The sequence below is a fragment of the Sardina pilchardus genome, chromosome 4 (genome assembly GCF_963854185.1).
Source record: "Sardina pilchardus chromosome 4, fSarPil1.1, whole genome shotgun sequence".
NCBI classification, from domain to species: Eukaryota; Metazoa; Chordata; class Actinopteri; order Clupeiformes; family Clupeidae; genus Sardina; species Sardina pilchardus.
In genome coordinates, this window is record NC_084997.1 from 26,608,455 (window position 1) to 26,629,902 (window position 21,448).

At 39.9% G+C, this 21,448-nt stretch overlaps 1 protein-coding gene across 4 annotated transcripts; it reads right to left on the reverse strand.

The window, feature by feature from the left end:
* Positions 1-2,471: 2,471 nt before the first annotated feature.
* LOC134078713 (uncharacterized) lies at positions 2,472-19,974 on the reverse strand. 4 transcript variants are annotated; one of them, XM_062534833.1, is made up of 9 exons: positions 19,898-19,974; positions 12,130-12,223; positions 11,496-11,786; positions 10,948-11,217; positions 10,430-10,669; positions 4,939-5,046; positions 4,293-4,370; positions 4,090-4,161; positions 2,472-3,858 (listed from the first exon to the last, which is right to left on the reverse strand). In XM_062534833.1, exons 1-9 carry the CDS (start codon positions 19,943-19,945, stop codon positions 3,773-3,775), a joined length of 1,287 nt encoding a protein of 428 aa, XP_062390817.1. In that variant the 5' UTR covers positions 19,946-19,974; the 3' UTR covers positions 2,472-3,772. The 4 variants fall into 4 exon arrangements, with proteins under 4 accessions (XP_062390817.1, XP_062390819.1, XP_062390818.1 ...); XM_062534835.1 differs by having other exon boundaries at positions 2,472-3,906; XM_062534834.1 differs by lacking the exon at positions 19,898-19,974 and adding an exon at positions 16,158-18,027.
* Between the last annotated feature and the right edge of the window lie 1,474 nt (positions 19,975-21,448).

Below are 21,448 nucleotides of genomic sequence, written 5' to 3' on the forward strand. Positions count from 1 at the left end.
GTTACAAAGTTGAAAAGTCATAGCAACTTGGTCCAATAGAAGACCTACGTTACAAAGTTTGAATGAAGTTTCTAAGTTAAACGGTTGAAGAGAAATTGCGGTTAGAAAAAGTGGTAAGCGGAAATATAATAACTAGAAATGCAATTCCAAGGAATTACCAGTGCATGAAAATGCAAAAATAGATAGATAATGTAGATATGGCTACTAAGGTGTAGCTAGGGTAAACATGGTGGTTGCATAGTTTACAGAGAGTTGATAGTGTGAAGGTAGACAGTTTAAAGCTGAAACATTCCAGTTCTAACTTAACTAATGATTTCTATTCATGTTAAAATGTTGATTAGCTAACTTAGCTAATGATTTCTAGCAGTTACGTTAAAAATGCTAATTATGCTAGCAATGCTAACTTTACTAACAATGCTAATCAGCTTGATTAGCTAACTTAACCAATGATTTCTAGCAGTAATGCTAAAATGGCTAACTATGCTAACAATGCTAAATTTGCTAACAATGCTAACCAGGTCGATTAGCTAACTTAGTTGATGATTTTTTACCGTTATGCTAAAAATGCTAACTATGTTAAACTGGCCAAACAGTCCATTCCCCGGTGCAGTATTCGGCAGCCTTTGACTGCTACTCACACGTTCGGTTTCGTCCACATGCCCTAGGCATGGCAGATGGTTGCTCCATTTGTTTGGTGCAGCGTTGATGTGGGGCCTCAGACCCAGCGCGCAATTCCCGGTTCCTTAGGACATCTTGGGCCTAGCCCCGCGCTCGCCTCCCAGTCCGTCGTGAGGCGCCGTCACCGACGTGGTCCAGTCCACTCACCTGCCCGTCCGGCCGTTCCGTGGGGACCTCTTATCCTGTGTGTGTCTTCTCTGCCGCGTCCAAAGGACGATGTGTTTAAAGGGGTAAGGGCTGTGGCCAATTTGCCAATCACCGCCCCTGCTGACATGCATATCACACCTGCAACTCATTCATACTGATTAAAACAGTCCATTGTTTCCCATAGACCTCTGAAGTTCGCCTACAAAAAAGCCACCATCTTTGCCCAAATAAGGAGATCCGGCATCTTGAGATTTTTTCTATGGGAAAATAACATGGGGATTTTCAATTATCGCACCTGTTAAACTCTCGCGGGGATGATGACATTGGAAATGCAGACGTTTTTCACTAGCCTACACAGTTTTGTCCACTGCCGTCTAGTGGATACTGTGATCTTCGGTAGGTGAAGACGGCACACTTTGATCTTTGCTACCCCAGAGCTAACTTACCATGCAACTTGCCATAGGCAGTTAGCTTCAATTAACTCGCGGATCTCCTTATATGGGCAAAGATGGCAGCTTTGGATCCTTTTTGTAGGCGAACTTCAGAGGTCTGTGGGTGCCTCATATGCAACGTTTATACGTCCTCCCTCGCTCCTCTGGCCTCGATCCTCACTGATCTACATAAAGAAAGATAGAGGACGGGATAGACTATCCCATTGTTGCCGCCCCATCATTCTTTATGTAGATCAGTGAGGATCGAGGCCCGAGGAGCGAGGGAGGACATAAACGCTGCATGAGAGGCACCTTATTAGTTTCCTGGGCAGCCATCTTGTTCCAGGCGGTGTCCCTCAATTTGCCACAGGTTTAGTTCCCTCCCAAGTCACCTTGAGACACATACCTCTATACAGGGGGTCAAGGCCGTGTTGATTAGCTTCGGCAAGTTAGCAAGCGCCATTTTAAAGTATGGCGCCTCATGGAGCATTTAGAACCAGCTCCGTGCACGAAAATCCGTGTTGGGCACGAGCTCTCATGCGCGTACATGTTGGTGGACGGGTACCTACAGCCAATCATTACTCCGTGCGACACGCCACTGGACTCAGGTGTGCGTTCCCGAGCAACTTTTTCTGCTTGTTGTTACGCGGCAAGCAAGGTATGTGCATTATCGCCACCCTCTGAACTGGAGGATGACTCTGTTTTTCCAGAATGTCCAATAGAAATCAATGTAGGTCCATGCGTCATTTCCAGCCTTGGAACTTTGCGCATGGTCAGAGCCGACTGGCGCTGGAACCGAGCTCCTGTGTTCAATATGGCGTTGGCGAAAATTGGCCGGATTTACTAGCCTAGCATCAGCCATTCATTTGAATGAGGGCGGGACTTAGTCACTCTCTTCAGTTATATATAATACCTCCATGCCTCTATACATACAGACGGCATCTCGTCATAGTCGTGGTTACCGCCCCCAGTTACCGTGTTAACCATGGCTGAAACACCCCCCGTGGGGGAAAACATTTTGTTTTCTGCTAGCGAGTTAGCCCATTGACTTTCATGTGTGATGTTAGCATGTTTTCCCCCACAGAGGGGGCGGTAACCTTCTAACCGTCTGTATCTATGGTATGCTTTGTGTTACATGCAAGATCAAAATCTCAGCGAATTCAGATGAAATGTTACTTACCACCTTGCTTTTATGGAAACAGCTCCACAATTCAATTCAATTCAAAGAACTTTATTTTTCCGTTAGGAACTTCACATGTGGAGAAGCAGCACATACCTTCACATACATACATACACACACACACACACACACACTCTAAAAAATAATAATAAATACAATACATAAAATACATAAATACATAAAAGAAGACTAAGAGTGACTGTTCAACAGTCTAATGGAAGCAGGCACAAAGCTAGCCAGGGCTCTGTTTGTTCTGAGTGGGAGGGATCTGAGTCTGTGTCCTGAGGGCAGGGGGCAGTACTGACTATGGAGAAAGTGAGTGTCTTTGGATATGCATGTTGCTTTTTCCACAGTTCGTCTTTTGTATATGCTGGAGAGTGATTCCTGTTGTTGGCCAATTATTTTACCACTTAGCTTTATTATTCTGTTGAGTGGATTCAGGTGAACACTGGACAGTGCCCCAAACCAGGCTGTGATGTTGAAGGTGATTATGGACTCAATGAAACATCTGTAGAAAGCTGTCAAAACTGATGAGTGGACCTGAAGTCTACGGAGTTTTCTGAGGAAGAATAGACGTTGCTGGCATTTGGAGTAGATGATGTCTGTGTTATGATGGAAGTTCAATTTATGGTCAATCATTGTCCCAAGGTCCCTGTATGTATCAACCCTCTCTATAGGCTGGTTGTTGACAGTTAGAGTGGGGATGGTGGTGGGGGCCTTACAGAAGTCAATTAGTAGTTCCTTGGTTTTTGATATGTTGAGGTCCAGAGAATTATGTGTGCACCAGTCTGCGAAGGAGGCCAGCTCAGACTGTAGTTGATCATATGAATTGGTGGGGTCCATAATAACAGTGTCGTCAGAGTACTTGATGTATGAGATGTCTGGGTTAGTGCTCTGACAATCGTTAATGTAAAGTGTGAATAAAACCGGTGAGATTACAGAGCCCTGTGGAGCGCCTGTGGAGATCAACTTATCAGAGCTGAGATGGCCATTTACTCTGACTCTCTGATGCCTTTCTGTCAGAAAAGACAGAACCCAGAGAATGAGGTGGGGATTGACCTCCATCTGGAGAAGCTTTTGGCCCATCAGATGGGGTTGCACAGTGTTGAAAGCACTGGAGAAGTCCACGAACACCAGCCGGACAAATGACTTGGGCTTTTCCAGGTGAGTGTAGGCTCCATGGAGCAGCGTCAGTATGGCATCATCCATCCCCCTCTGCCGCTTGTATGCAAATTGGAGTGGATCGGTGTACATACTGACCTCCTCCTGCAGCTGTGAGAGCATTAACCTCTCAAAGCTTTTCATGACCAAGGATGTTAAGGCCACTGGGCGGTAGTCATTGTCGCAGGTGGGGTTGCTCTTCTTTGGCACGGGGCAGGGGGCAGATGATGGATGATTTCCAGATTGAAGGGATGGAGTGTTCTGTCAGGGAGCGGTTGAAGAGGTCTTAATCTTCAAATTTAACTTCATCTGTCACATATTACACAGGAGAATGTGAGGTAAGTGAAGTAACCAGACATACAAGTACAGTTAAATTCATAAGTCAAAAGTCATAAGTCATATAACCTTTAGAGATTTTGAACAAAACTGTGCATGAAACTATTATTGAATTAGTGGACATGACCAGTATGGATTTAAAAAGTAGTTAATTACCTTTAGGATTTCCCTCTGTCCCTCCATTCAGTGGACACTCTTCCTTTTCCTCTTCCTCTTCCTCTTGGTGGACTGACAAGATACAGAATCACTCATGTAATTGCAGGCAATCAGACATGTGAGGATTCTTGGTTTCAATATTACTAATGGCATACAGCACATTTACACCACAAGCTGAATATGAAAGTCATGTATTTAAATACCGTTGTTTGGTAAGAGCTCAAATCCATTTTGTTGTTGAGGTTGTTGATCCTGCGGATGCAGCCTTCTTGTATTTCTTGCTGCAATTGCATGTGTGATGTCAGTCATTCAAAATACACATCCAGAAACATCAACAACATCCACAGTAACTTCATTATTGATGTTTGAGAAGGACGTTAATACATTCCGAGGGCTGAGGACCAAAGGGGCGTAAGTGACATTTTGGTCAAAATTTAGATATCACCTGAAAGCTCTTGATGAGCTCTTTCTAGCTGACAAAATTATAGAAGTAGAATATTTACAAATATAAAGTTATTGAACAAAAAGCAAAAGTCTTTAACTGTGAACATATAGAAGCAGTTAGATTTGTTTTGGCTCTCCTGTAAAGTTGGTGAAATGTCACTTACGCCCCTTTGGTTCTCAGCCCTCATTCATTAGTTACATTAAGATTTAATAATGCATTTTAAATATCAATCCTTCATTATTGATGTTTGAAGTTTGTATGAAACAGTCAAAAATCACACTGTGGTATGTAGGTAATTTTTCTATGGCATTTCACTGGCAAGCAAATGCAAGTTCTCTCTGTGATTAACTTCTATATATCTAACAGCTGCATTTGTCAGTGTGTGAAAGACCATGCCCACCAACCTCTCCTTTTCTTGTACAGTACAACACCAACACCAACTCCAAATGCTAAAAGCACAAGAACAGCTACAACAGGTCCCTGTATTTTTTCCCAGTTAGATTCTGTATTTCCTGCAAAGTAAAAGAATATCTCTCAATGTAAAATACCAGGAATGTCAGCATTTAAAACAAACTCTGTTGCTGAATGTGTAACATGGGGTTTGTCCTATCAGGAGCAAGTACAGTGAACCACTGTCATAGAAGTGTAGAAAAATGACAAAATGACTTTACAGGAATCAAGGACTCTTATATGTAGAGATAGAGATGAAAGTAACAAATTCATTTTGACGCAACTACTTTTGACATACAATAAATACATGAAAAAATCTGGCTTGGACTGAATTACTGCATCTGAATGCCATGGTATTCCAAGTAGAGGCTTAGTGAAGTTAAGTGTCCATATATATGGCTTTATTTTGCAAAAATAATGATGCCATAGGAATCCTCTATTGATATTCCATTCAGGCATTCAAGATTTGACATGCACTTGTAACCCCACATCAAAGCATAGTGTATCATGCTACAAATACAGAACACAAACAAATATAGAATGTGCTATAAATAGAAAAAAATAAAGAATGTGTTATAAGTCCACAACACAACAGTTAACATAAAGTGTCCCTATGGCTTTATTTGCATAATACTGATGCCATATTAAAGCACTGCAAATACACAACCTAATATAGAACGTGCTCTAAATACAAACACAAACCAAAAACCACATATAGAATGAATGATAATAATGATTTCACAACACAACAATGCAACCAAATGGACAAACACTCTGTTCGGTCTGTTCTCACAACTGAAAACAGAATGAGAAACAAACACACAAAGCTCAAAGAAACGGGACAAACATGCTAGAAAGGCCCATACCAAATGCATCAAGACTAATGTGTGTTTTAGAAGCATGAAGAAAAGTCGAGTAAAGAGTATTTTACAAAAAAAGCAAACAATATTTCTATAGCACATTTTAATGTGCTATAGAGACCTTGTCTTCCAGCTTCTCAACATCATCTCTACTTGCTCTGTATTACAGGACTGGCTATTGGCTAGTGGGGGTACACTGCATAAGAGGAAGGCGGGGAGGGGATAATGGAGAAATGCTTTATGCTAGTCAACACGCTGACACACATTAGGGAACCCAGTGGGGACAACAGCATTATACAACAATATGTAGTGTTGGTAGACACCTTACAGCATAACTAACTACTACTAAATGGCATGCAAACCCCCCACACCCTACATTACCTGAGGACTGCTCCCTCCTTGTGGGTTTGCAGGAAAGACAAGTGTATTATCATATATAAATAATTTGAAGACACAACTAAAACAAGCCTACATGCAGAGAACATACCTAATGACTTTAAAAACAATACTGACACCAATTACTGCTGCATTGGTTTGCGTTTTGTGTAAGTTAAGTAATACAAATAATTAGACTCAACTGTAACACCCACATGTAACAACTTCATAATGTAAAAAAACTGCTCTTTTCTGCTTGGCCTCCAGCAAAATGTGATGAAAGTAAGTGCAGATAAAAACACAACGGCTGTGTATGCAGCATTGCAGAAAGTGATACATAAGTACATATATGCCAAATTTCACAACTATTTCACATATGGTTCCATTTTATTTGTTCTGGTGACCATTTTTGACATACACTCTTACAAATCTGGAATTTCACTAAATTACCCATTACCTTTGCAGGTAGTTACATTAAATGTATTCATTTAGCAGACACTTTATCCAAAGTGGTAATGGGGAGCCTGCATGCCTTGATGAATTAAACAGTAGGTGCAGCAACTTTGCAAGGATCATTTCAAAGGAACATCAAATTGAAAAGCACTGCTTACCTGGTTATGGTTATTGCTATTTGGCAGACACGCAGTATCACACAGTTATTTCTGAAAACGTAGGCCAATGTGGATATGTTGGAAAACTCCGGTTTCACTTTCACTTTCATCAAGGTAAAACAGCATGTTTGCGTGATGTTGTTCCCGTTTGTTTGAAAGAGCTCTGGGTTAAGTGCCTTGCTCAAAGGCAAACGGTGGAAGCTGGGAATTCAACCCAAAACTTTACAGGCTACTGCATGCTAGCCCAGCTTGACAATGCTACCCCTGCCCCAATCAAAAGTTAATGTAACTTTGTAATGCAATTTCACTTATTACTTTCTGGAATTTTTGAAGGACTCTAAATATTGTATACTTAATGGAAGGTTAAATCCTGAAAGTGACAACTTTACTTCTATTTCTGTAAGAGGTAAAGCTGTTGTTGACTACATAGTGACACCTCATGTCGATTTGAAAACATGTCTTGGTTTCAATGTTTATTCCCCTTCCGAGCTTGCTGATAGGATTGGTCCAGAAAGTTTTAATTTGATTGATGACCATAGTAGACTCCCTGACCATTCTGTTCTCTGTTTACGTTTTCAAACGGGGGAGGTAGTTAATATTCAGAATAATGTTGACTGTTTACAGCATGCAAGAAAACGAGACAGGAATTACCCTGTTGATTTTCTGTCTTCAAAGATGTGTTGCAAGGCCCTATTGGAGGTAATATGTGAATTACAGATTGTGCAGGAAAATCAGGAAAAGATGGACCAGTGTTATACCAATCTCTGTAATCTTTTACATGTTGAGATGGATAAATATTGTCCTGTTAAAAAAAGGGGCTCTACAAAGAAATATTATAGAGCTAAACAACCATATTGGAATAATGAATTGAATGAGTTATGGTTGAAGTTGCGTTCTGCAGAGAGAATATTTCTTAAAAGTGGTCCTGGGGAACCCTGGAAGAAGAGAGCCCTGCATAGTGAATTCACACAATGTCAGGCTAACTTCGATAGAAAGCTCAGGTTCTTCAAAAGAAGGTTTAAAAGAGGCCAAGCTCTCAAATTAGAACAGTTACAAACTGGTAATCCTCAGCAATTTTGGAGGGAAATACAGAAGTTAGGTCCAAAAAAGAAGACATTAATACCTATGGAGGTCTTACTGGAAAGTGGTGGATCTTCTTTTGAATGTGGTCAAATATTATAAAAATTGGGAAAAAGATTACAGTGAATTATATGCGTATAGTAGTTCCACTTTATTTGATGATCATTTCTTAGAAGAAACTTGTAAAGTAAAATTTGAGATGGAAACTGGGATGAATACTATATACTATCAAAATGAGATATTGAATAGTGATATTGCATTGGATGAGGTACTTAAAGTGCTAGACAAAGCAAAAGAAAATAAAGCCGTGGGCATTGAAGACCTTCCTAACGAGGTACTTAAGAACCCTAACTTGTGTAATGTCCTACATTATTTGTGTCACATATGTTTTCAAAATGGTATTATCCCATCCAAGTGGAATAGATCAATTATCAAACCCATCCCAAAATCTATAAAAGATGACCCTAGAGTCCCGTTGAATTATAGAGGGATTAGTCTGATCAGCACAGTCTATAAAATTTACTCAGGTGTCCTTAACAACAGACTTAATACGTTTTTGGAGGTTTATGGAGGGTTGGTAGATGAACAGAATGGTTTTAGGAAAAACAGGGCCTGTATTGATCATATTTATGTGTTATCTTCTGTGGTAAGAGCTCGTCTGGACAAGGGTAAAAGTACTTTTACCTGCTTTGTTGACTTCAAAAAGGCGTTTGATTGTGTTAACCGAGATCTTTTGTTGTTTAAATTACTTTCATTTGGTATCAATGGAAAATTCTACAATGCTATAAAAGCCCTTTACAAAGACCCCATTGCTTGTGTACAAATAAATAATTTAAGAACGGATTGGTTCTCAACGCCTTGTGGGGTGAAGCAGGGAGACTTACTCTCCCCTTCCTTATTTGCTTTTTATATAAATGATTTAGCTCAAGAAATTAAACAGGGTAATATTGGTGTGCCAATTGAGGACATTAATCTAAGTATTCTGCTTTATGCAGATGACATTGTTTTGATAGCAGAAAATGAAATTAATCTACAAAATATGTTGAATATTATGAGTTCATGGTGTAGTAAGTGGCGTCTTACTATTAACAGCGAAAAAACACAAGTTGTTCATTTTAGGGAAAAAAATGAATTACAGAGTATTCATACATTTCAGTTTGGCCCTGTGCCCTTAAAGTATACTCGTTGTTATAAATATCTTGGTTTTGTCTTTGATGAAAATATGAAGTTTACAGAGGGAAGGAAAATACTATCAGAGTCTGCTGGAAGAGCATTAGGTGCTGTGTTAAGTAAAATGAAAGGATGCACAGATCTTGGGTTTTCCACATTTACACAACTGTATAAATCTTTGGTTGACTCTGTTTTGTTTTATGCTGCAGGAGTTTGGGGCTTTGATGAGGTACTTGACTGTAACACTGTTCAAAATCGTGCTTTAAGGTGTTTTCTTGGTGTGCATAAATATGCAGCAAAGGTAGCTGTCAATGGGGATGCAGGATGGGATCCATGTATTGTAAAACAAAGGTGTGAAATGGTGCGATTGTGGAACCGTCTTGTCAGTCTGCCAGAGGAAAGGGTAACTAGGAAAATCTTTAATTGGGACAGAGCAAGGCATTACCCCTGGTCTAGAGAAATTTCAATAACATTGTCTGCGTCTGACTTGCATATGATGTTTAGAAATAATTTACACTGTAATATAAATGTGGTCAGACAAAGATTGTTAAGTAAATATGAAGAGCAATGGAAACAGGATATATGGAAGAAGCCAAAACTTAGAAATTATGTGCAGTTTAAGAATGATTATGTTACAGAACCTTATATTTCACTTAAGCTAAAGAGAAGGCAGAGGTCCCTCTGTGCTCAATTGAGAACTAGCACCTTACCTCTGGCAGTGGAAGTGGGTCGATTTAAAGGTATACCAGAACATTTGCGTTTGTGTGAATTCTGTGATCTCCAGGTGGTGGAAGATGAATTTCACTTTGTTTTTTATTGTCCCTTATACTGCAACCTAAGGAACTCATTGTTTGAATCAATTCAGTTGAAAAATCCTGATATATTTTGGCAATATGAAGGAGAGATTTTGTGCTGGCTGTTTGAATATGATGTTTTTGCTTTGGCAAAATTTGTAGAAAAGGCCTGGTATTTGAGGCAAAGTATTCTGTACCCAGTCTGATAAGTTGTCTTTCTCTGTATTCATTTTTTTTGTGGTTTAGTTATATTATGTTGGGTATCTCTGTATATTGTATATGGAGATAGTTTGTATAATTATTGATTCAGTGTCTAATAAGCCCATGTGGGCTGGGCACCAAAAAAAAAAGGTGTTTGACACTTAAATAAACAATATCAATCAATCAAAAATATTACTTCCCACAAATAGTTATTATTGTAATAATCATTATGTTGGTTGTGGGCAACAGTTATCATATTTGTGGGAAACTTATGTTGGTGGGTGTTACACTTAACCATCATGTTTTAAACATGACACCAGGGCATGCTCAATCCCATAACGTTTGTTAACCAACCTGAGATTGAGTAGTCTGTCTCTGAGACACTCTCGGTCTTCCAGCTCCCTGAGTCACTGGAGCAGTTGTAGATGACATCCAGGTGTGGACTCCTCTCTAGAACCCAAACTGGACCAGACATCTTTCCCCCTTTGTTATCAGTCCAGCTGACCTGAGTGTTTTCATCATTCACCCCTGTGCAGTTTAGGGTGCAGCTGGTGGAGTTGCAGTGTTTTGTAATCCTGAGCTCCAACATAGCATCTGCAAAAAAGACACACACACACACACACACACACACACACACACACACACACACACACACACACATTCATTATTTACTAATGAAATGAAATGTAAGATACAGAAAACGATTAGAGCCCCAACAACTGAAGAAGTTAAAATCCCTGTTGACAGTGTAAGTACTGTACTGTCAGTGTCTGCTTTCATAAGGCTTAGTAGTTCATAGTTTATTTTCACTACTTAGAAATACAAACAATTTGTGATTGTTAATCAACAAAAGGAAAGAATGTTAAACTCACCACGGACAATGAGTTGATATATCCCTTTATTGATGTTATTCAACTTGAATGCATATAGGCCACTGTAATTTGCTAGAAGATCTGAGATGGTTAGAGACAGAGTTTCGTTGTCAAACTTCATGTTCTTGTAAGCGGTCTGATGCGTTTCTTCATCTCTGTCTGCAATGACAGTGTTATTGAGTGTCCATTGCGCAATCTGGCCCTGTACATTCTGTGCTTTTGCTTGTAGGGTGACGGACTGTCCTTTAACACCATAAACAGGATCAGCATCTGTAGAATTAGAGTATTTTAAAAATGATCAAATACATAAAGTATATAGGCTAGTAAGTTGTTACACTTGAAAACATTTGAACATACTGTAAAATTTGCATCACTGTGAAATCTGAAATGCAATGTGGAACAAAGATTAAGTTTATCCTAGAACCATTGGAAATGTGAGCATCCTGAAAAATGTGTTCTAAATAAAAAGGGTATTTCTGATTGTCTGTAACTCAGACTAAAATGTATAGGGCAAACCCCCTAGTTGTATGGACTGCTTTAGTACTCACCGACTACAATAAGGGTCAAGAGATTAGTGGGACCTTTGTAATTAATGTCAACTGAATAATCTCCACTAAAATCTGGCTGGAGACTTGAGATGGTCAGGGCCCAGGTGTTCATATCCAGTGTAGTTTTGGAGTTGAAGATGCCATAGTAAATTGGTTTCTCAACTCCTTCCTCCCATTCTGCAGCGATGTTCCCGTTGTGTATCCAGATGACTGAGGTGACATCTATCTCCACAGACAGCTGCTCCACTGTAAACACCTTGGACCAGCCTCTCTTAGCAATATCTGAGATGGCTGGGGAAAGGGTGGAGTAGAGAAAGTATCATTGTAACCACACTGTTACATAAAGTTGGAACTCACTAGTTGGAAATGGAATTCTAAAAAAGCTTTGCACTCATTAATGCTGCTATTCACTGTTTGTATGAACAAAATGTGAGTTTATCAATAAACTGGCTGTACCGTGGAGTATGCAGTGTTCTGGTTCCTTGATAACTACTCTAAAGACATTAGCCTACTAAAGATGAATGCTATTATACTCTTTGCATTATATTCCACTGTTTTAGTGTTGGTTAAAACTAAACTCATGAATACTATGACCTTACAAGATAAAAAAAAAAGCGAAACATTTTGTCTTTACCTTGAGCTTCCTGGCGGCCAGATAGAAGACAAAATATACAAAATCTAACAACTAGTGGAAGCATTGGTCTTGCTACGGCAACAGTCACAGATTCCTGTACAGAAAAAATGAAAAGTTAGGGCTGTCCCATTTCTCTAACCATATTACATTACAATTACATGACATAGTCTAGTTCTGAATGAAACACATCCGCGTGTTGAAATACTCATTCCGAGTGATAGCCTAATCCAGTTTTACTAATTGAATCAAGGAAGGTAAGCATAGGGGGGAAAGGAAAAGAGTGTTGTCACATTTACTTTAAACCACAAAACATTACATTAAACAAACTAATGTGTTTTGTTCAAACACAATGTTTTTACGTTGAACTGACATATTTTGCCACAGTAATCAATTCATCCAACAGAATGTTAGATCAATGTGAAGCACCACTGAACCAGTAAAGCAAATGAACACATGCCTAATGCCTTGGTGTCACCTTTTTGTGGGCAGCCGTGGTGTAGTCCTACTGGTTAGGGCTTCAGGCTTGTAACCGGAGGGTTGCCAGTTCGATCCCCGACCAGTCCACCACGGCTGAAGTGCCCTTCAGCAAGGCACCTAACCCCTCACTGCTCCCCGAGCGCCGCTGGTTGGGCAGGCAGCTCACTGCTCTGGGTTAGTGTGTGATTCACCTCACTGTGTGTGAGCTGTGTGTGTGTTCACTAATTAGGTTAAATGCAGAGAAACAAATTCCCCTCACGGGATCAAAAAAGTATATATTCTATTCTATTCTTCTATTCTTTTCAGTGGGTTCCCATGAGCCTTTGCAAGAACACTGAGATAATCATGCAGCTAGATTGCCAAACGTTTTCACATGAGTTTCGTAAAAAGAACCATGCTTACAGACCAATAGAATTTGGAGCCTAAACAAGGAGCGATCGCCTCCTCGACAAACTGCAAGGCTATAGCAGATAGGGACACTGGGAAATATGACTGTTTTCGATCAAACTGTCAGTCAAACAACGATTCTTATGCGATATTATGACTATGAAAATGTTACATAGGGTCTCTTTAAACTACCCAAAGCCAGAACACCTCATTCCACTCTGTTATAGCCTACTTTCATGCCGGCAGGCCTAACAATTTAGTCTCCACTGTGGACGTAGGCCACACTGCTATTCAATTCCTGTAGGCTAATGAAAATAGGTAACATGTGTATTATTACGTTCAAGTAGGCTACATGACATTGCTGTCTGGCAAAACAATGTTAGTCTTCAGGTGATCTAGCTATAACAGAGCATTCCCCACAACTTCTTGGGCTCAAACAACACAGATAGGCCTCGTTAGACCCCAACAACATGGGCTCACGTTCAAATTCGTTCATTGTTTCCCTCCCGGGAGCTCAAATAGCCTTAAGGGCCGTTCACACCAAGAACGATAACGATAACGATAACTATAAATAAATATCGCTCTCGTTAATATGAATGACAACGTTCACACATTTACTATAACGATAACGCCAAGAACGATATCGTTGATCACTTTCAGAGCGATTTTGAGAACGATAAAAAGCTAACAGCCAACCCATAATATTCTAGCCATCACATTCATTAGCCTGGCATAGCCATACGTAAGCTTCCGCTCAATTTTCATTTCCCTTCACCGTTACAGGTATCTGTACGATATTAGTCAAGGGTGGTACAACCAAGCTACACATTCATTAACATGAGGAGAGACTTTACTTATCGTTGGCCAGTGTGGACGCTTTTATCGTTATGGTTTTAGTTATCGTTCTCGTTCTCGTTCTCGTTCTCGGTGTGAACAGCCCTTTAGCCTACATAGACTATAGGGAGGGAAAGTAATCTCATCGCCATCTAGTGGTTGCGTTCCTAGAGGCTAGCGGGAGGGGATGGGATTTTCTTTTAGAAAAAATATATCTCGGCCCACGATGGGAAGTTAGTTAAATGCCTTCAGTATGCTATGCATGTAGGTCAGCTCTATTGCTTCCAGTGGTCATACTTTATTTTTTAGGATCAGTGTAATTGTTTTGAGTTTGTTTGTAACATGGTGATAACGAACTACAGTAACTAGCTACAGTAGCATTTGACGTCACCAGTTTAGGCGCTTCATCTCCAACTGATCAAAACGGCAATTTGCTTAACTGGCTTATCATATTTTTGTAATAACAGAGAGCGATGTAAACCGCGTGGTAATTACCTTTATGTTGGGATAACTTGTGTTGTGCTCCTACTCACACAAGAGCTGGCAGTAAATGTGATTGTCTACTAACTAACCAACTAGCTAACAGGCTAATAAACAAACCATGCTAGGTGAGTAACGTCGTGGAAGGGTGTCACGTCACTTGAAGTTGTAGTCCATTTATGAAATGAAACGAGCAATTACGTTTTTTTTTTAAATAAGGCGAAATAGGGTCTGATATTTGATAGGGCGGTACGGAATAAGGCGGATATCCCGCTGGTTTGTAACCGGTGTTGTTTGCGGGAAATATGTAGCGCAGATGTGTTTGATGACACAAATGAACTGAGAACGTATGATGAGGACAGTATGGATGGAAGAGACTATGATTCACTCCGTCTTTTAAAACGGAAAGGGATGCATTTTATTCACGTCAATGCCAGGAGTCTTCTTCCCAAACTGGATGAAATTGGGCACCTCGCGTCCACGTCCAAGGCTGCGGTGATCGCTGTATCGGAGACCTGGCTTGACAGTTCCATTCAAGATGGTGAAGTTGGGCTCACAGGTTATTTCATCCACCGTCGCGATCGCAACAGACACGGAGGAGGGGTGTGCCTTTTCATAAGGACTGACTTAACATTCAATCCGCGCCACGATCTTCAGGTGGATGGCTTGGAGGCAGCTTGGGTTGAGTTGATTCTTCCCAAAACCAAGCCCATCATTGTTGGTGTCTGTTACCGCCCTCCTAAACAAACAGACTTCTACGAACTCCTTGAATCTATTTGCTGTAAAACCAATGTATGCCTAGATAAAGAATGCATTATCATGGGTGATTTTAATACAAATCTATTATTGCCACGAAGTAGCCTGAAAGAGTCTCTCTCATGTCTCTGTAAGGTGTTTGGTTTACAGCAATTAATTACCGAGCCTACTAGGTTGTCTATAAATAGCCAGTCCCTTCTTGATTTAATTTTAGTGTCTGACTGTGGAATGATAAGTCAATCAGGTGTTTTGGACGTAGCCCTCAGTGATCATAATGCGGTCTTTTGCACTCGCAAGAAAATTAAATCTCAGCCTATAAATGAGCATTGTTCCATCAAATACAGATGTACCAAGCAGTACTCTGCTGAGGTGTTCAATCAAAGGCTATCTGAAAGAGACTGGTCTGATGTGCTTGAATGTAATGATGTCGATAAGGCTTGGTTTTTGTTCAAGCAGCTTTTTATAGGTGCTCTTGATGAAGTAGCACCAATGAGGGAAACGCGAATTAAGCATAGAAGTGCATGTTGGATGACATCTGAAATCGTTGACCTGATCAGACAACGTAATAGATGCTTCATTAAGTTTAAAAAGTCTAAACTCCCAGCTGACTATAACTCCTATGCTTATCTTAGAAACCAAGTTAGCGGCAAGGTTCAACAAGCTAAATCTGATTTTTATAGTGAATCCATTGCTGCCAATGCAAAACAGCCTAAAAAACTTTGGAAAATTCTGAATGATATGGGATCAACAGCAAAAACAAAATCAAAGTCTGGTAAAGCAGGGCTTATTATTAAGGATGTGATGTGTTTTGATAAGCAGCAAATTGCCTGTCATTTTAACCATTACTTTACAACCATTGCTGCAAGTCTGGTCAGTAAATTGCCTGGTGCTTCTGATAAATACGGCAAATCATTTGTTAGCTCCTTTTATAGAAGCAAACATGTTTCTGCAGATGCCTTTGCAATTAGTCCTGTCTCAGAGGATAAAGTAAGAGTGAGTCTTTCCACCCTTTCAGTGAATAAGGCCACTGGCTTGGACCTGATCCCCGCCAGGTTTCTTAGGGATAGTGCAGGGGTTACGTCTAGCATTCTTACCCATGTCATAAATCTGTCCATAAGTCAGGGTGTTTTCCCAATGGATATGAAGAATGCCAGGGTGGTCCCTCTGTTTAAGAAAAATAGTAGAGCTGATGTGGGGAATTATAGGCCAGTATCAATTTTGTCAACTATTTCAAAGATTTTTGAACGTCTTGTCTATGAACAGGTGGAGGAGTATCTCCTCAGGCATGATCTATTATATGAGCTTCAGTCCGGTTTTAGAGCTGCATATTCCACTGACACCTGTCTCATTCACCTCTTTGACTATGTGCGTCAGAATTTTGAGCACGGGAATTATGTTGGCATGCTATTACTTGACCTGCAAAAAGCATTTGATACTGTGAACCACAGTATTTTGATTTCTAAATTACAGTGTATGGGTTTTAGCAACTCAGCTCTCACATGGTTTACTTCCTATCTTACAGATAGGACTCAAGTCTGTGATGTGGAGGGGACCTTCTCTGATCCTCAGAGTATAACATGTGGGGTGCCCCAAGGTTCGATCCTGGGGCCCCTGTTATTTTTAGTGTACATAAATGACTTATCATCTGTGGTACAGTGCAAGCTGCTTTTATATGCTGATGATTCTGCTTTACTTGTCCCAGGGAGTAATGTAAAAGACATAGAAAATACTCTTGGTATAGAGCTTGAGTCGGTCAATCAGTGGCTAGTAGACAATAAGCTCTCTATGCATCTGGGCAAGACTGAGTCAATCTTGTTTGGTACAAAAAGTAAGTTGGCGAAATCAAATACCTTAAAGGTGCTGTGTGATGGGTCTGAAATTGTATCTAAAACAAGTGTCACTTATTTAGGTTTAACATTGGATCAACCACTCTTAGGTGAATCCATTGCAGCCAAGGTTTTAGCCAAATGTGCCTGTAAGGTGAAGTTTTTATATCGTAAGACAAAGTTTCTTGATTTTCAAGTTAAGAAACTATTGGCATTAACGTTGATTCAATGTCATGTGGATTTTGCGTGCTCTGCATGGTTCTCAGGGTTGTCAGTAAAACTTAAAAACAAATTCCAGGTGCTACAAAACAATGTCATTCGGTACCTGTTAAATGCACCCCCCCGTACCCATATAGGTAGAGAGGAGTTTATGAGAGCTGGTCTACTACCTGTTCATCTAAGAGTGGAACAACTTAAGTTGAACCATATGTTTAACATTGTCAATGGTCATGCCCCGTCATACTTATGCTCTAATATTAACATGGTCCACACACAGCACAATCATAACACCAGAGTCAGCATACGCTCCTGCACAGTTCCTAGAGCTAATAATGCAATAAAAAAATCATTCTTTTACACAGGTATCATAGCATGGAATAAATTACCTACTGCCACAAGGTTGCTATCTTCACAAAGGATTTTTAAAAGACAGGTCAAACAGTTTTTATGGAATAATGTTAATAGTTGATGATATTTTGGATATTTTATGTTTCTTATAGCATATTTTGTTTTCTTTTATTCTTGTTTTGTTTTTATGGGATGTCCTTTCTGTATGTCTTTTTAGCCTTTTAGAGTGTGCGTTATATTGTCTATATGTCCTGTCTATCTGTCTGCTTTGTTGTGTCTTAACACCAAGGACCATGCTGGAAATAAGTATTGTACTTTTGCATGTCATCCTTTGGATTTGTCTTGTCTTATTTTGTCTTAATCCAGAAATAAATCAAATCAAATCAAATCAAATCAAACCACTTGGGGCGCTGGTTTTCACTTTCCCTCCCTATCGTGATCGTTATATGTGACCCTGTAAAGCGGAACCAGTCGTTTCGGTAAAATTTAGGAAATTAAGTTATTGTGCTCACGTGAACGGCCATAAACTAAGCTTTCCAACGATATGTATATCGAGGGTATTACACAAACTATCGCTAAGATAACCGCATCCAAAGTTGACATGGTTCTCCTGTCAAAATATGCCAGAAGAGGAGAAATCACCTGTTTAAGCGGCGCGTGCACAACGGGAATGACAGCAAATGTGTTGAATCTTCGCCGGGTTTAACAGTCAAAACGTAGGTTTTTCAGTGAAATGCGTTCACGATATGAAACTGTAGGGTCCGTGTATGCTTCGTTCATTTGATATTCAATTGAGAATCCAAAATCAAAAAATCAAAAAATCACTTGTTATTTCATTATTTGTTTATAAATGTGATACGAAGAAGCAAATAACGCTTTGTTTTACAGACTTTTGATTTCATGGTCAGATCAAAAGTAGAACATTTAAAAAACGGACTCAGGGCTAACTGATTTTGATATTTATTTTTTTCCGATTGCTGTGACCAGGAAGTCCATTCAAAGTCACTTCCTTGGTCTTTCAGTGCTCAGTGTTGCCAATTTAGTGACTTATTTGTTGCTAGCTTTAGCGACTTTTGGCAATTTTAGCGACAGAAAATATTGTCTGGCAAACCAGAAAATGCGCGACTTTGCGCAACTCAGTGTCATCGTTGAATCGTCAGAAAATCATCTCCCTTCTCGTGCCTGTTTTCTTGAACATTGCATTCGCCCAAATCGTTGCTCCATGATTATAGAAGTAGCCTAATGATTAGTCTGTAGTAGCCTAGGCTATCAGGCCATGTTATTGCATGGAAGTAGGCTACAGTGGGTTGACACACTGACGGTTTGACGCCGAAACGCGTTTGTTTTTTTAGGCATGGTGCTACAATAAAGAATAAAAAGATAACGAGTGAGTGCGGTTCTGAAGTGGCCACTTAATTCACGCACATTGAATTGTATTACAACTTATCGCCACGAGGTGGCAGTTTAAGTCCGCTGTAGCATTGCCCCGGTGTTATGTTTGTATGTCTGCTTTTCCCCAACTACTGGTTTCTGTGCGCATGCTCGCGTTGCTCACAACAGCTGCAGGAGTTTTCTGTGCCATCACTACACTACAACCACTCGGACGAAAGACATGTGAAATATAGGCTATGGGCTATTTTAGCAAAAAGTGGACCACAACTTCATTCACAAGCAGAGCAAACAATATTAGAAAAACCTAGATTGTCAGCTGAAGGGACGTTTAAATAGCCTATAGCCTTGGCTAACCATAGTCTTTAGGATAAATTGTGTATAGCCTATGGTAAAGTTATATTCGGACTGGTCTGACAGAAGCAGCAGCTGGCAATTGGAAGTCAATAAATAATTTCCGGGGTCACAGCAATCGGAAAAACATAAATATCAAAATCAATTTTGTCCCTAAGTCATTTTTTTTAAATGTTCTACTTTTGATCTGACCACGAAATCGAAAGTCTGATAAACAAAGCGTTAATTGCTTCTTCGTATCACATTCATAAACACATAATGAAATAACAAGTCATTTTTGTATTTTTTGATTTTTGATTCTCAATCGAATATCAAATGAACGAAGCATACACGGACCCTGTAGACTGTATACAGCCGAATTATGCGAAAACGTGAAATTCAACATTTTAACCCGGAAGTTTGTTATTGTTGATTTTCTCAAAATAACGATGTGCGCAAAACGACTGATTTCGCTGTGAATGGTCACATATATCGTTAATCCCCTTTGAAAAGCGTATATGCCTAACACAAATAAGCAAAAACAAGGCGACACGGAGTTTGGCAGCCTAGCTTGATAGCAAGGTCGAGGTGGGGCTGGAAGCTGGAAGCCCAAACATTTTGGAAGAGAAACCTATGAAACTGTGTATGAAACACGTCACGTTTAACAACAGTTCTAATTCTGATATAATGAGAATGCCAAGGACTAGGCTACAACTTACCTTGTAAAAAAGACATCTAGAAATCGGAGCCGCACATATGTCGACCATAGACAGTAAGACGTCACGGACCTGAGGAACCGAAAACCGAAACTTAGCAGCCAGCTACGGTGTAGTGGGAGGGACATGGTTGTGAAAAATATAGGCCTACAATAAGCGCGTTTTAATTAAACGAGTGCACGATTAATGAAACATTCGTGCATTTTAACTAGGCTACATTGTCCAAACGTTTAATTAAACGTTTGTGCATTTGAATTCCATAGTTCACACGTTTTACAAAATGTTCCAACGTTTAGCCTAAAAGACGTAGGGCTTCAAGGCTTAGTTCGCCATCTACAGGAGTTTCACGGTAATGAAAAATTAATAGTTAGCAGTTAACAACATGCATGCATGGTATAAACGTCATCTTACAGCCTAAACAAAGCAACATTGTCATGCTCTGTGACGAGGCTCATGTAAAATTCAGTCGTATGCCTTTTCAACAAAGTTGTTTTGATGTTGAAGCCATACTGTTATATATTTTTAACCTTTTCCTTATGACGTTTCTGCCTCATTGTTATTTCCCACATCATCCCCTGTAACACTGGAATAGTGTCGGTCTCCATGATTTCTACACCTTGTAGGCTACAACAAATGAAATGGTCACGTCCGACAACAGTACTGTAGAGTGCCTCTATCAAGTAGCCTAGCTATCATTATTACACCTACAACAATGATATACCCCAAACTTCCAGCCAAGTTCTGGCAACAATGAGTTTTGCCAGAACTTTGCCACTAGTGACAAATGTTTTCGTCAATGATTTGCCACCATCCATGGCCTAATAGCAAATTTCCAAGGAACTTCTGTAATCTGCCATTCTGTAAAAAAAAAACCTGAATTCCAGGTGGGCATGGTTTGAAAAGGAGCCTTTCAGCTCTGTGGCAGTCTGCTGAGGGGTGGCTGTCTGTGGTGGTAGCTAGGGCCGAATACGTGAAAAATCATGAAGATTGGGCACTTCTGGAAGAGTTTTTGATTTTTGGCAGGGTGTTAGGTATGGGCCTAAGGTTTTTTAAAAATCCATGGATACAAGTTGGGGTGGCCCCCCTAGTGGCAGTTACCATAAAATCCAAAATGGCTCCCACTGAAAAGAGAAAAGGTTATATCTCAGTTTCCTTTAGTCATAAATGATGACACTTTTTCTACTTGATTTGATCATTTTGATATTATCTGCCAATATCAGGTCATTTCCATGTCAAATGTATTGCCATGGTCACTTTTTGCTTGAAAAAGGTCCAAATCGCTAAAATTGAATAACATAAAAAGATTATTCAGGCCTCTAAACCCATACAACATTCACCCTTTAGGAATAATATTGAACATGTTACCATCATTCTAGTGTGAAAAATATTGTTTAGCAAATGCCTTTGCCAGAAACTGTCTATTTCTGAAATAAATACATCATAGTCCAGCAGCCAAATGCCATAATTTAGGTGAACCTGGTTTTGTTGGTTAAAGTTTCTTTGTTTTTTTTTGCAGAATCTAGTAGACTAGGGGTACCTCTTTAAGATTTAGGA

Coding starts and splice junctions, on each gene's coding strand:
- LOC134078713 (XM_062534833.1), bottom strand. CDS start 19,945: ATGGTCGACATATGTGCGGCTCCGATTTCTAGATGTCTTTTTTACAAG. Junction 12,224..19,897: donor CTAGATGTCTTTTTTACAAG/GTAAGTTGTAGC, acceptor TTTTCTGTACAG/GAATCTGTGACTGTTGCCGT. Junction 4,371..4,938: donor ACTGTACAAGAAAAGGAGAG/GTTGGTGGGCAT, acceptor ATGCAATTGCAG/CAAGAAATACAAGAAGGCTG.